General features: G+C 46.6%; 2 protein-coding genes across 2 annotated transcripts; both read right to left on the minus strand.

The window, feature by feature from the left end:
• Positions 1-3,176: 3,176 nt before the first annotated feature.
• On the minus strand, positions 3,177-5,182 carry LOC123182911 (threonine synthase 1, chloroplastic). Its single transcript, XM_044595585.1, has one exon. The coding sequence runs from the start codon at positions 5,165-5,167 to the stop codon at positions 3,422-3,424; it is 1,746 nt and encodes a 581-aa protein (XP_044451520.1). The 5' UTR covers positions 5,168-5,182; the 3' UTR covers positions 3,177-3,421.
• A 1,382-nt stretch (positions 5,183-6,564) lies between these two features.
• LOC123175101 (peptidyl-tRNA hydrolase, mitochondrial) lies at positions 6,565-9,218 on the minus strand. The gene is made up of 8 exons (XM_044590142.1): positions 8,933-9,218; positions 8,458-8,542; positions 7,785-7,852; positions 7,651-7,701; positions 7,500-7,573; positions 7,337-7,395; positions 7,178-7,254; positions 6,565-6,972 (listed from the first exon to the last, which is right to left on the minus strand). Exons 1-8 carry the CDS (start codon positions 9,158-9,160, stop codon positions 6,838-6,840), a joined length of 777 nt encoding a protein of 258 aa, XP_044446077.1. The 5' UTR covers positions 9,161-9,218; the 3' UTR covers positions 6,565-6,837.
• Positions 9,219-14,067: the final 4,849 nt, after the last annotated feature.

Raw genomic sequence — 14,067 nt, forward strand, 5'->3', positions numbered from 1 at the left:
GGAAATCCTAGCGTCTCTTCAAACTTGATATTAAAAAAAGCCTTCGACTCGGTTCGGTGGTCCTTCCTCCTCGAACTGCCTTGACACCTTGGTTTCCCACTTCACTTCATAGGTTGGGTTTCGACACTGCTGCCCTCGGCTTCGTCGCGCATTCTGCTCAATGGCGTGCCTGACGATTCCACCAAGCTTGGTTATGGGTTGAGGCATGGAAGCATCTACCCCCTGCTATTCATCCTCACATTCAGGTGAAGGCCACGGCTCAGAGAAACCTTCATCCCCTTGGTGGAAATGCTATGCGTATCCATAGTTCGCTTTACACGGACGACGTCGTTGTTTCTCTTGCACCCATTAAGGAGGACGTCCAGTTCTTCAAATTGTTCCAAAAGTTTTGTTGCCCCAATCCGTTCCGAAAATGTTGATCTTCCGGACATCTTCCAGTCCTGACCGGCCAAGTATTCCTCCTTTCCGACGAATATACCTTGGTTTGCCTTTGTCAAGAGGTTGAAGAGAGTTCACTACAAGCCCCTTGAGGACAATAGTCAGTTCACTCCTTGGGTGGGAAGGCATATTGCCTCAGCGGGTCATGCGATCTTGGTCAAGTCGATCCTCATGGCGATTGCTATCTACTACATGACAGTGTTAGATTTACCGATGGTGGTCAAGAACAAGATCGATGCGCTCAGACGTGCTTTCCTTTGGGCAGGTTGTGATAAGGTCATAGGTGGAATATGCAAGCTAAATTGGAAGCAAGTGTGCAAGTCCAACCTACATGGAGGCCTTGGAATCCTAAATCTTGACAAGTTTTCCATTCCCCTTCGCCTCCGGTGCTTGTGGGCTGAGTGGCTTCACCCGTACAAGCCATGGTTTGGCTTGGGAACCCCTTGTGATGCCAATGACCGAGATATCTTTGTCGCGACTACCAAGGTCCAAGTTGGGTATGGCATGTGTGCCAAGTACTGGGAGTCACCTTTGCTCAAGGGGATTAGGCCCAATGATGTGGCTCCAAAAATCTATGATTTGTCGAAGAAGAAAATTGCTTGGTTCAAATGGCTTTACACGACAACTACTGGACTTCCCAGGTGGACATTCTTCAAGGCATCCCCGTCGAACACATCTTTGAGTTTGTCAACCTTTGGGAGAGGCTCTCCCATGTCCACCTTAATATTGACAAGCCCGACACTATCACTTGGAAGTTCACTACTGGCGGACACTACTCGGCGGCGTCGGCATACAAGGCACAATTCTTTGGCCGGGCTGACAGGGCCATGATCCCGACTGTTTGGAAGATTTGGGCACCTTCTAAATACAAGTTCTTTGCATGGATGGCAATCAACAAATAGGATTGGACGGTAGACAAGCTTCATCATCGTGGCCTCGTGGGTGGCCAAACTGTAACCTTTGTTCCCCGTGCAAGCAGGTCCACCCATTCAGACTTTGGCACATGATCAAAGATCCTTGGTCACCATGAAGTGCATCCTTCGACCAGGGTGACGCGGCTTCCGCTAAAGATAGGTGGAGCCACAATGCTACCAAGAAGACCCAATCGCGAGGGCCACTTGCTTCCTTGATGTTGCTTATCTCTTGGGGGGTTGTGGAAAGAGAGGAATGCACGGATCTTCCGTAATAATGCCGTTTCGGTGGGAGTCATTGTTGCTAGGATTAAAGAGGAGACCTATCTTTGGAGCATTGCGGGAGCAGGCACTGGAGTAACGTAATGCCGCCTGAGGCAAATCTTTTGCCTCATATCAAAATAAAAATAAAAAACTAGGCCACGGACCCCTAGACGCCAGCTTCTAAACTACAGAGGAGAAAGAGGCCAAGAGGGGAGGTGACTGCTACCATCTAAACTTACAGGAAAGCTTGGGATTTTATCAGGCTTACAAGCTGGCCTGAAGACACTTTTTTCTTTCCGGTCTGAACGTTGTTCCTCAGGGAAGGGTATCTCGTCCCACCTGAAGACTATGATGAAGGTGGTGCTTTGGAGGCTGGCCCATAATTGTCTGCCCGCAAGGTTCTCAACTCCAACTGAGATCAGTTCCCACAAGGTACGGCTGTTATTGTAATTGTAAGGAAGATGTGGATCGTTGCTTTTCTTTTTTACATTGCCAATATGTCCAAGAGCTATGGATGGAAATAAATAAATATGCATATGGTATTTGCCTGAAGCTAACAAGGTTTGTTGATATGAGGCCATGGATATTGGGCTGAAATTCTTAACCGGCGAAGCTTCAGATTTCCATGCTATAATATGGCCCTAGCAACAACCATACGACGCGGTATTTGGGGAAACAGGAACAGCTCCGGTAATGGCGAGCTGAAGCTTCACCCCTTCCGTACTGTGGGTAAAATCAAAGCCTGACATGACCTCAATACCTCATCATCAAAACGAAAATGGTCTCCGCCACAGGAAGATATGTCGCAGATAAATGTTGATGCGTCGACTTTGGCCCACTCTGAACAAGCTGGTCTAGGCGCCGTTGTTCATGGATCAGTGCAGGCGGCGAATGAGGCTGCCGTTCACCATGTTGAAATCCCAGAAGTGGCTGAAGCCCTTGCATCGCGTCAGGCTCTCGCCTTTTGGCAGGAGTTCAGGTTTTCATAAGACACATGTAGTAGTTCAGAGTTTTCAGAGGTAGTTCGAAGGAAGCACCTGATATTTTCCCAGTTCAGACCACCCGCCTATCTGGGATAAATAAGGTGCAAAGTGGGTTTGACAGATCATCTATAGGCGCCTCAGGTCCAAGATGTCAAGAATAATGCCTCGATGTTTTTATCTAGTAATTTTATTCATGTAAAATGTTGTAGCAATGAGGCATCTCATGTTCTTGCAAAATCTGCAGAATATGATGTTGGGTCGTGCTGGTACCGTGAGGAACCTTCAGGACAGGCCCATTGTTTGTAATGAAAACACTATAAACGAATGCAAGGGTGCCACCCGTTGTCGAAAAACCAAACTAAAATGAAGAAGCAAAAAGTCTCGACTAGACTCATGTAAACTGGAAGGCCGGAGTAGGCATCGTATAGCACCTGAATCCAACCTCATCTTGTCAGTCGTCACTCAAATACAACTTCAGAAGAAAGAAACTTTAAATACTAGTGACAATCCATAGAGCAGCGAACATTTCCAGCAAGCCAGTGCAACATGGAGCAAACAGACTGAATGATTGATTATTCAATGAACAGCAACACAACACAACCGTTTATTATCCATAGAACACAACACGGTACAAGAGATAATCAACCCCACCCCCTAACCATTCCCCGCCGACACGCCTACAAGAGTCTCACTCACCTACAAGATTTCAAATCAAGGGTTTGAATGCTCCACACAGCAAACCAATCACATTTGAATCAGATGCACAAGACAATCGAATCGCAGTAGCCAATCGGAGGGGTCAGCAGCAGCAGCAGGAGGGCATGCTCAAAGCTTACCCTTGAGCCTCTTCTTGAGGACGTCCATGACGGCGCCGAAGTCGGCCTTCACGCTGACCGGTGGGTTGGCGTACTTGCAGGCCATGTCCTCAATCTTCTGATCATGGTAGTCGATCTTGGACTGGGAGAACTTGAGGCCGTGCGCCGTGCTGACGACCACCGTGCGGTCGTTTGCCCCGATGGTGCCCTCTTCCCGAAGCTTGAAGAGCGCCGCGAGAGCGACCCCGGTGTGCGGGCAGGCAAACATGCCGGTGCGGTCAGCGAGGGACATTGCGTTCATGAGCTCCTCCTCTGTGGCTTCTGCGACGATGCCATTTGTTGCCTTGAGTGCAACCACCGCACGGTCGACCGATACAGGGTCACCGATCTGAATCGCCGACGCAAATGTAGGCTCGGCCACTTGTGGCTGGAATTGGGTCCATCCTGACTTGTAGTAGCGGTACAGCGGGTTGGCATTGGCGGCCTGCGCACAGACAAGCCGTGGCAGACGATCAACGAGGCCAAGTACACGGCACATCTCGAATCCCTTGTAGAAAGCATATATGTTTCCAAGATTGCCTCCCGGAACAATGACCCAATCTGGCACCTCCCAGTCGAACTGCTGCAGTATCTCAATGGCTGCCGTCTTCTGCCCCTCCAGCCTGAGCGAATTGAGCGAATTGGCAAGGTAAATTGGCAGCTCGGCGGTCACCTCCCTGATGAGCCGCATACAGCCGTCGAAGTCGGTGTCGAGGGAGAGCACGGTGGCGCCGTTGGCGATGGGCTGGATGAGCTGCTCGAGCGAGATGCGGTTGGCCGGGAGGAACACGATAGCGGGGATCCCGGCGGCGGCGCAGTATGCGGAGAGCGCGGCGGAGGTGTCCCCCGTGGAGGCGCATCCGACGCCGGCGATGGGGCGGGAGAGCGGGGCGCGGCGGAGGCGGTTGACCTGGCTGACGAGCACGGTCATGCCGAGGTCCTTGAAGGAACCCGTGTGGGAGATGCCGCAGTGCTTGACCCAGAGGTCCTTCATGCCGGCGAGGTGGTCGCGGCCGAGGCGCTCGGCCCAGAAGAGGTTGGAGTTGCCCTCGAAGAGGGAGACGATGTGGTCCGGGTCGATCCCGGGGAGCACGAACTCCTTCTTGGACCAGACGCCGGAGCCGTAGGGCCAGACGGTGCGGCCGACGCGGGAGTCGAAGAGGTCCCGCCAGTAGGACCCCGGGTGGCGCGCCAGGGCGGCCATGTCGTGGCGCACGTCGAGGAGGCCGCCGGAGCTGGAGCGGTACACGATCTCGTCCAGGGAGTAGCGCTCGTCCGTGGACCCGGCGCCGGCGGGGCCTGGGGGGAAGGGCTCGTACCAGGCGGAGAAGCCGTTGGCCGGGGCGCGGTGCCGCGCCGCCTCCTCGTCCGCCGCGCGCCGGGGCTTGTTGGTGGCGGCGGGGGCGGGGACGGCGGCGTCGGTGGCGCAGCGGACGCGGCGGTGGGCGGCGGGGCGGAGGCGGAGCTGCGGCGCGGCGGAGCGGGGGCGGGAGAGGAGGGAGGAGAGGGACGGGGAGGGGGCGGTGGCGTGGGTGGTGGCCGCCATGGTGGAGCTGGCGGCGGCGGCGGCGGCGGCGGGGATGCGGGGATTGGGAGCAGTGGGTGGGATGTGGACTGTGGAGGTGGACGAGGGTTTTAGACTGTAGCGGGTGGGGGTTGGTGGAAACTGGAAAGCGGTAGAAACTGCATGGATGGACGGCCCTGATTTGGCCGACATCTGACGAGCACCGTCTGTTCGATCAGATTACATCCGATCCAACTGATGATCTCTACTCCTATAAAATCCTGAGTTGGTGATGATGGTGTGCCTGCCATCCTTCATTTACAACCGTTTGATCTACATCCAACGCATCTGTGACAAACTATGTCAATTTTGCAAAAAAAACCCACACTCCACTCCACGTTTGTAGATAACCCCCTGCCTCTCACGTTCAGCCACCTCTCCCTCTCACCTCATCTAGCCATCTCAGGAAAAAATAAGAAGGATCTAAGGAGGTCGCTGCTCTCGGCACCGTCTGCCCCCAATGCCTCTCATGCCTTCTCTCAGGCCGCATTGCTGACCACCACCACGACCCCCTCCTCTTCGCCATCTCCTCCGCCCCCTTCCAAGTCACCCCGAGTTATATTCATGGTGGTCTAGAAAAAATAAACAAAATTGATACCCAAAAAATAATTTTGAAAGATCATTTTTTGCAAAGCACAACAAGTGTTATTTCTTTATGAAGTTTTGGATGCAAGTTGAACACTTGAACGCTTTTATTTGCAAAAGATATTTTTTATCTACCTTGCCTACATTTACTATTCACCCGGATGCTTGTGAGCTCTAGAGAAGAATGAATATCCAAAGAAACCTATCGATATTTGTCACACATGAGATGACCCCCCGTATACTTTGTCAAATAAACAACTCCCTGATCAATGCATTTTGATGTTCCGTGCAACGCACGGGCATCTTACTAGTCATTCAGAGAAAGTTGTCGATTCTCATGACCAGCTTGACAGCAACTACTGAGAAATATGGCAGCAATCAATCAAGCATTTGCAGTCGGCAAGAACTAGGTAAAAATGTCATTGTTTTATTGAATTATACTACAGGATTGAAAAAACTAAAAACAATTCAAAGAATTGGAATCCAATTTCGTCCGAAACATGGCGTAATCCAATCCTTAGGTTCCTAAGGATTCCAATCTTACGAACCAAACGACGTCATAGTGGGGAAATTACAATGATCCAAATCCTCTAAAACTCCTATGGTTTTCCTCTGAACCAAAGGAGCCCTAGAAATATCAGATGCAGAAACCCAATGTTCATTTTTTATCGACAAAACATCCCAGGTTTTGAAATCAACTGGATAAACATACACATACTCCCTCCGTTCGAAATTACTTGTCACAAAAATGGATGTATCTAAACTAAAATACATCTAGATACATTCATACAAATAATTCCAAACGGAGGGAGTACGTTTCTAGAAAGTACAATAAACCTGTGCCTCAACAGATGCACCTTAAGTTTCATTACAGAGTCGTTAAAAATGCCAAAAAGGCGGCAATCAAGCCATGTAAATATAGAGAAACTCAATTTGTTATCTGCTTGGAACAAAATCTGCTGATATAGGCACTAGAACAAATAAATGCTTCACGTTGGAGACTGAAAATGTCGTACAACTGCAATGTTACAAGCTCTGGTGTGCGCTCCATTGGACGCCTCTACAAATGAATCTGGAATTCAGGATACATATGCTCAAAATGAATCTGGAACTCGGGATACATATGCTCAAAGGACAATGGTCCTTTGTGCTTTCTAGTTTCTGCAGCTACCTGAGTGACTCTTAACCTGAACAAACTAATTTACACTTCACAGTGTGCATCTCAGCGTTGTTTACGGTCAGGTTATTTTCATCTCTTCAACGTTTTCAGGTGGCTGTGGAGCTGGAGTGTTCACAAAGGTCGCACTCTTGTTGAATCCTTCCAGCAACATTATCCGCACCGCTTGCAAGCCCCTCAGGAACGTGGAATCAAGCTGCAAAAGATTGGGGTGGAGACAGAAGTTAGTTGATGCTGTGGTTGTTTGTACACATCGACATAGTGCTTCAGCTAGTCACTGAGTGCTTGCTTACAAGAAAAAAAAGCACAGGATCAGCGCAGAAGCAAATTTCCACGCATATTGTTCAGTTTGGTATATTTTTGTCAAAAATATGTACAATGCAATATGCAGGTAAAAGTACCACTTCTTGTTCTTCCTTGCTGAATGCACGTAGAACAAAACCGATGGCTCCCATCATTCCAGTTGGCCGTCCAATGCCTGCACAACATTTGGGCGATTTGCATTTTCAGATTCGTCACCTCAATGACAAAGGCGTTAAAGAAGCGATCGTTTGACATACCAACTCTTAGCCGTGGGAAATCACGGCTTTGTTTCAGATGGTGGATGACACTTCTCATCCTGAAATATTAATCATATGTTAAGGTAGAACAAAGGCAAACGATTAAGAAGAAATAACAAAGAACCACGGAACAAAGCAGGATGGGAACAGGTTAAATAAATACCCATTGTGCCCACCATGTCCCCCCTTTGGCAGTAGACGTAGTTTTGCAAAGGGTAAGTCTAGATCATCGTAGATCTAAAAGAATCAAACAACAGTTTGTGAACAACTAGGAACATCAAAACATGTATTGTGAGCTAGCAGACAATATTTACCAGAACGACTTGATTAAGTGGTATCTTGAAATATGAAACCAGCTGGCCGACCTGCATAAGGCAGTCCTATTCAGTAAACAGGGCCTGCTGAAAATAGTGATCTGAAGCTGCATTATTAGAGTTGCTGTACTTACAGACTCACCACTTGCATTCATAAAAGTCTGCGGCTTGGCAAGCATTACAGGGACATCACCAATAAGGCCTATAAATACAAGGCAATAAGATCAACAATGCCGTTTCAGGAATATAAATACTTATCCATGTCCACTGAGAACAAACATTCAAGCATGCGGAAAAAAACTAAGAACTTGCGTTCTAAGGACATAATTCTTGATTACACAAAGATTGCCATGTAGATACTTCTTACAGTACATTAACCAAAGATATAAGCATAGTGCATAAAGGTCATGAAGGAATCGTTTTTCTCAAAAACAGAGTGCAACTACAAATGATGGGTTAACAGTTCACACCCATCTATTAGACTACTACAACGTCCTGGAGTCGGATAATACTCAATAGAAACAGCAAGAACATTTGATTTTGCTTTTTTACAGGAAAGTGCGTCAGGGGGACAGAATGATGAATACCAAGTCTTAACCAACAAGCCTTATTTGGTTGCTTTTTATGTGAACAACTAGCGAAGTAAAAATAAGCAGCCGGAAAACATAATTCAAAAACGGAGCTAGACATAATGTGAGCAGGCCAACATTTAGCTTGTTGCAGTGGTCAGCTATAAATTATATCTCAGATGTATAACTACGCACAGCTGCACTTTTTGTAGATCAATAAGCTTTATGTGGAAATTACCTTTCCCAACCATCGATTTGAATTGCTTAGTGCTGACAGATATCCCCTCAGCTTCTGCAATAGCATCAATCATCTCAAACCCAACCTGTATGCAACAACAGAATGATTACCAACAGCATATAATAGTGATATACTGTAATCCAGACTATAGTTCAACTAATCACATTAATCACGCCGTTAACTGAAAGCCAAGAGTTTGTAGTATCAAGCAACCAAAAAGATAACACCTTTACCCCGGTGAAGAGCTTAGCATCAAGCCTAATTAGCCTTTCCAACCACGCAACATCAACGTTTGTAGACATAGTTAAAATGGCTTTAGAAAACTGTAGTAATTTCTAGCAGCAACTACTAGTAGGATTTATGAATTGCATCATGATTAACTTCGACAGTCGACAGGGGCTACCAGCTGAAAACGCACAGTTCCTTTCAAGATAAGCAAAGCGGGATCCAGATAGCTGGATCGCCGGAATCTTACGTTGTGGCGAGTCCCCTTGTACATCCTGCCGGGGTTACCGAGCCCGACGAACAGCCACGGCTTCTGGGCCGCGCCGCCGCCGGCGCCGGCAGTGGCCGAGGAAGAGGATGACGAGGCGGCGGTGCCGCTTGGGGGGCCGTTCGCCCCCATGCTTCTACGGCTCGAGCGGGCGAAGGAGATGCGCGGGGAGGTGAGGCGGGAGGCGGGGACGCCGGAGAGTAGCCGCATCGCCGCCGTTGTGGTTTCCCCTATAAAACGGACGGGTCCTGGTTGACCCGGGTCCCAATCGTACACGGGATTCCCCTTTGACAAGCTGACCGCTCCGCCTATTGGGTATTGGGCTGGACTTGTGGACCGCTCCACCACCTATTTGGGCCTTTGGGCTGAAGGTCATATAACTCTTACAGCCCGTTTGACTGAAAGAAAAGAAAAAAACTCAGGGCTTGTTTGGTTTGTGACTGATTTTGCCACAGTTTATCACACTATGTTTGTCACACTTGCTTTAACTTCGGTGCTCAAATAGCTAGACACACTTTGGCTTGCCCGGGGGAGTCTTGCTACACTTTTTGTGTGTATGACATGCGGGGTTTGTTTTTCACAAATTATTTTTTGCTTTAGGTGTGGCTAAAACCAGACAAACACCTAACTTGACAAAACTTGTCTAACTTAACAAGTAGCAAAGTGTGGCTAGAAACCAAACAACCCCTCAATGTTACGTTGATCTTCAAATCTATACACTTAGCCCAAGTGGTTTAGCAAACTGCACGTCTTACAACTGTATTTATTCATGTCACTAACATGTTCTTGCTATGTCAAGTGTTATGTTGCTCTTCTCTTTTCTTTCAAATACGCGAAGACATTGCTGGGAAGCATTGGGTTCAAGCTTGACAGAGTACTGTTACTACTCTTTGCACAATTTTGACACCGCTCAAACAACACACCAACATGGTTTGGATATACACATGTATTTCTCCTTATTTCTAGCAGTAACCGATGATTTCCAAAGTAATAGTCAAGAACAGAGCACCCAGAAGGTCTTATACTTTGCTTTGTAATGTAAGGTTAGAAGCTTAAAATTGGATAACTACTATAGTAAGTTTGCTTACATGCTTCCCATGATGTTTGCAGGGCAACAAAGAAGCCACAAGTTCAAACCAATATCTACATGCAAGTTCAAGCCTCTTCGTTCGATACAAAATTTTATTTTTATGGTCCTACATTTGTAATGGCAACTTAGTCTTTTATCTTCCGTACCATGATTAATACAAGCTATGAACCTTCAAAGATCTTGGTTTTCGGCGAGCCCAAATTTCAACCTTTAATTGTCCGCCAAAGATCTTGTCGCCACTACTATCTGCATTTTAGATGATTACATTTTACATATTTGAATGTGTGAATGTGTGAAGATGATGTGTCTAGATAGATCTTCTTGATCTTGATCATTTAAAAAATGCACAATTATTTTTGGGTTGATTACCATTTTTAGATTGTAAATGTGTTAATGTGCATACTGAGATGTGCATGTTCATTATGATTACAATTCAACATAGCAGCCAAACACCACATAGCATTAATCCTCTATTGCTAATAAATAGCTACCTTCCACTACCAATTTTTCCTAAGATATGATGATGCCATGTCATTTGCTGATGTCATCTTTTTTCCCACCGAAAGATTTTTTTTCCTACCGAGCCGCTTCGTTAATTTCCATTGCATCGCTAGCTGTCCTCTTTCTTCCCTCTCCACGCGAGCCTTTTTCCCATCTGTCGGTTCTATATCCGATATATCTCGTAGTAGCGGTCCTAAGTTAGGCGTCTTGGAGCGATGGTAACATGGACACATGATTTTACCTAGGTTCGGGCTCTCTCGAAGAGATAATACCCTACGTCCTGCTTTTGATTGTATTCATATGGGGGATGGTGCAGAGTACATGTATCTACCACGAGATTGTTCTAATGAATAGTAGATACTCTATTAACTAGCATGGCCTCGGTTTATATAACACAGGGGAGGCCTAGGGTTTTAGGAGAATCCTCGGCTTGTGCGCCAAGTCTTGTGGAAACCTCCTTGTATACGGCATGGGCTGCCCGAAGTGGCCCATGAGTGAACCACCATGGGGGTCCTCGGCCCGATCCACCTGGTCGGGAGACGATGTGGCGAGTACCCCCTAGTCCAGGACATTTTCACCATCCATACGATTATTGCAGCCCTAACGTCTCAATTAATCCCCATCTATTGATTTCCACCTCTCTATTCATCTTCTCCACCATCCTCTTCATCTTCCTTCCTATTTGTTCTGTAAAAGATACCAATGGGTTTCTGCTTCCCTCTTCAACCTTCTCCATCATTGAAAGAAGTTGCTTTCTAAGATATCAGGTTTTGCGTATGAAAACCAATTGCTCTCTGTTGCTTTGCTTTCAGCAAACGGAGAAGCGTGGAGGGAGATATGGGTGGTGGTGGTCTGCGACCCCAACCCGGCGACAAGTCCGGCCTTATTGCCATCCTCTCCTGGAAGCCCCTGCCACTCCCAAGGATCTCATCTTCTAACACATCCCCTCACCATCACCGAAACCACCTCCAGGTCCTAATTTCCTTGCCCACACCGGCTGTGGTATGATACGTCTCCAACGTATCTATAATTTTCTGTTGTTCCATGCTATTATATATTCTGTTTTGGATGTTCAATGGGCTTATTTATACACTTTTATATTATTGTTGGGACTAACCTATTAACCAGAGGCCCAACCCAAATTGCTGTTTTTTTTGCCTATTTCAATGTTTCGCAGAAAAGGAATATCAAACGGAGTCCAAACGGAATGAAACCTTTGGGAGCATGATTTTTGGAACAAATGTGATCCAGAGGACTTGGAGTGGACGCCAAGAAATCACCAAGGAGGCCACGAGGCAGGGGGTGCGCGCCTACCCCCTGGGCGCGCCCTCCACCCTCGTGGGCCCCTCGTGGCTCCACCGACCTACTTCTTCCTCCTATATATACCTACGTACCCCAAAACCATCGAGGGGCACCACGAAAACCTAATTCCACCGCCGCAACCTTCTGTACCCGTGAGATCCCATCTTGGGGCCTTTTCCGGCGTCCTGCCGGAGGGGGCATTGATCACGGAGGGCTTCTACATCAACACCATAGCCTCTATGATGATGTGTGAGTAGTTTACCTCAGACCTTCGGGTCCATAGTTATTAGCTAGATGGCTTCTTCTCTCTCTTTGGATCTCAATACAAAGTTCTCCTCGATTCTCTTGGAGATCTATTCGATGTAATCTTCTTTTGCGGTGTGTTTGTCGAGATCCGATGAATTGTGGGTTTATGATCAAGATTATCTATGAACAATATTTGAATCTTCTCTAAATTCTTTTATGTATGATTGGTTATCTTTGCAAGTCTCTTCGAATTATCAGTTTGGTTTGGCCTACTAGATTGATCTTTCTTGCAATGGGAGAAGTGCTTAACTTTGGGTTCAATCTTGCGGTGCTTGATCCCAGTGACAGTAGGGGAAACGACACATATTGTATTGTTGCCATCGAGGTTAAAAAGATGGGGTTTATATCATATTGCATGAGTTTATCCCTCTACATCATGTCATCTTGCTTAAAGCGTTACTCCGTTCTTATGAACTTAATACTCTAGATGCATGCTGGATAGCGGTCGATGTGTGGAGTAATAGTAGTAGATGCAGGCAGGAGTCGGTCTACTTGTCACGGATGTGATGCCTATATACATGATCATACCTAGATATTCTCATAACTATGCTCAATTCCATCAATTGCTCGATAGTAATTTGTTCACCCACCGTAATACTTATGCTATCTTGAGAGAAGCCACTAGTGAAACCTATGGCCCCCGGGTCTATTTTCCATCATATTAATCTTCCGTCAACAAGCTATTTCTATCATTGTTTATTTTGCAATCTTTACTTTTAATCTTTATCATAAAAATACCAAAAATATTATCTTATCATCTCTATCGGATCTCACTCTCGTAAGTGACCTAGAAGGGATTGACAACCCCTTTATCACGTTGGTTGCGAGGTTCTTATTTGTTTGTGTAGGTGCGTGGGACTGAGCGTGGCCTCCTATTGGATTGATACCTTGGTTCTAAAAAACTTAGGGAAATACTTACTCTACTTTGCTGCTTAACCCTTTCCTCTTCAAGGGAAAACCAACGCAGTGCTCAAGAGGTAGCAAGAAGTATTTCTGGCGCCGTTGCCGGGGAGGTGTGCGCCAAGTCAAGTCAAGATTTGATTTCCCGTCAACGAGCCATTTCTGGTGCCGTTGCCGGGGAGTCTATGAAGGAAATATGCCCTAGAGGCAATAATAAAGTATTATTTATTTCCTTGTATCATGATAAATGTTTATTATTCATGCTAGAATTGTATTAACCGGAAACATAATACATGTGTGAATATATAGACAAACAGAGTGTCACTAGTATGCCTCTACTTGACTAGCTCGTTAATCAAAGATGGTTATGTTTCCTAGCCATAGACATAAGTTGTCATTTGATTAACAAGATCACCTCATTTGGAGAATGACATGATTGACTTGACCCATTCCGTTAGCTTAGCACTCGATCGTTTAGTATGTTGCTATTGCTTTCTTCATGACTTATACATGTTCCTATGACTATGAGATTATGCAACTCCTGTTTACCGGAGGAACACTTTGTGTGCTACCAAATGTCACAACGTAAATGGGTGATTATAAAGGTGCTCTACAGGTGTCTCCAAAGGTACTTGTTGGGTTGGCGTATTTCGAGATTAGGATTTGTCACTCCAATTGTCGGAGAGGTATCTCTGGGCCCACTCGGTAATGCACATCACTATAAGCCTTGCAAGCATTGTGACTAATGAGTTAGTTGCAGGATGATGTGTTATGGAACGAGTAAAGAGACTTGCCGGTAACGAGATTAAACTAGGTATCGAGATACCGACGATCAAATCTCGGGCAAGTAACATACCGATGACAAAGGGAACAACGTATGTTGTTATGCGGTCTGACCGATAAAGATCTTCGTAGAATATGTGGGAGCCAATATGGGCATCCAGGTCCCGCTATTGGTTATTGACCGGAGACGTGTCTCAGTCATGTCTACATAGTTCTCGAACCCGTAGGGTCCGCA

Source organism: Triticum aestivum, chromosome 1D, assembly GCF_018294505.1.
Source record: "Triticum aestivum cultivar Chinese Spring chromosome 1D, IWGSC CS RefSeq v2.1, whole genome shotgun sequence".
Classification (NCBI taxonomy): domain Eukaryota; kingdom Viridiplantae; phylum Streptophyta; class Magnoliopsida; order Poales; family Poaceae; genus Triticum; species Triticum aestivum.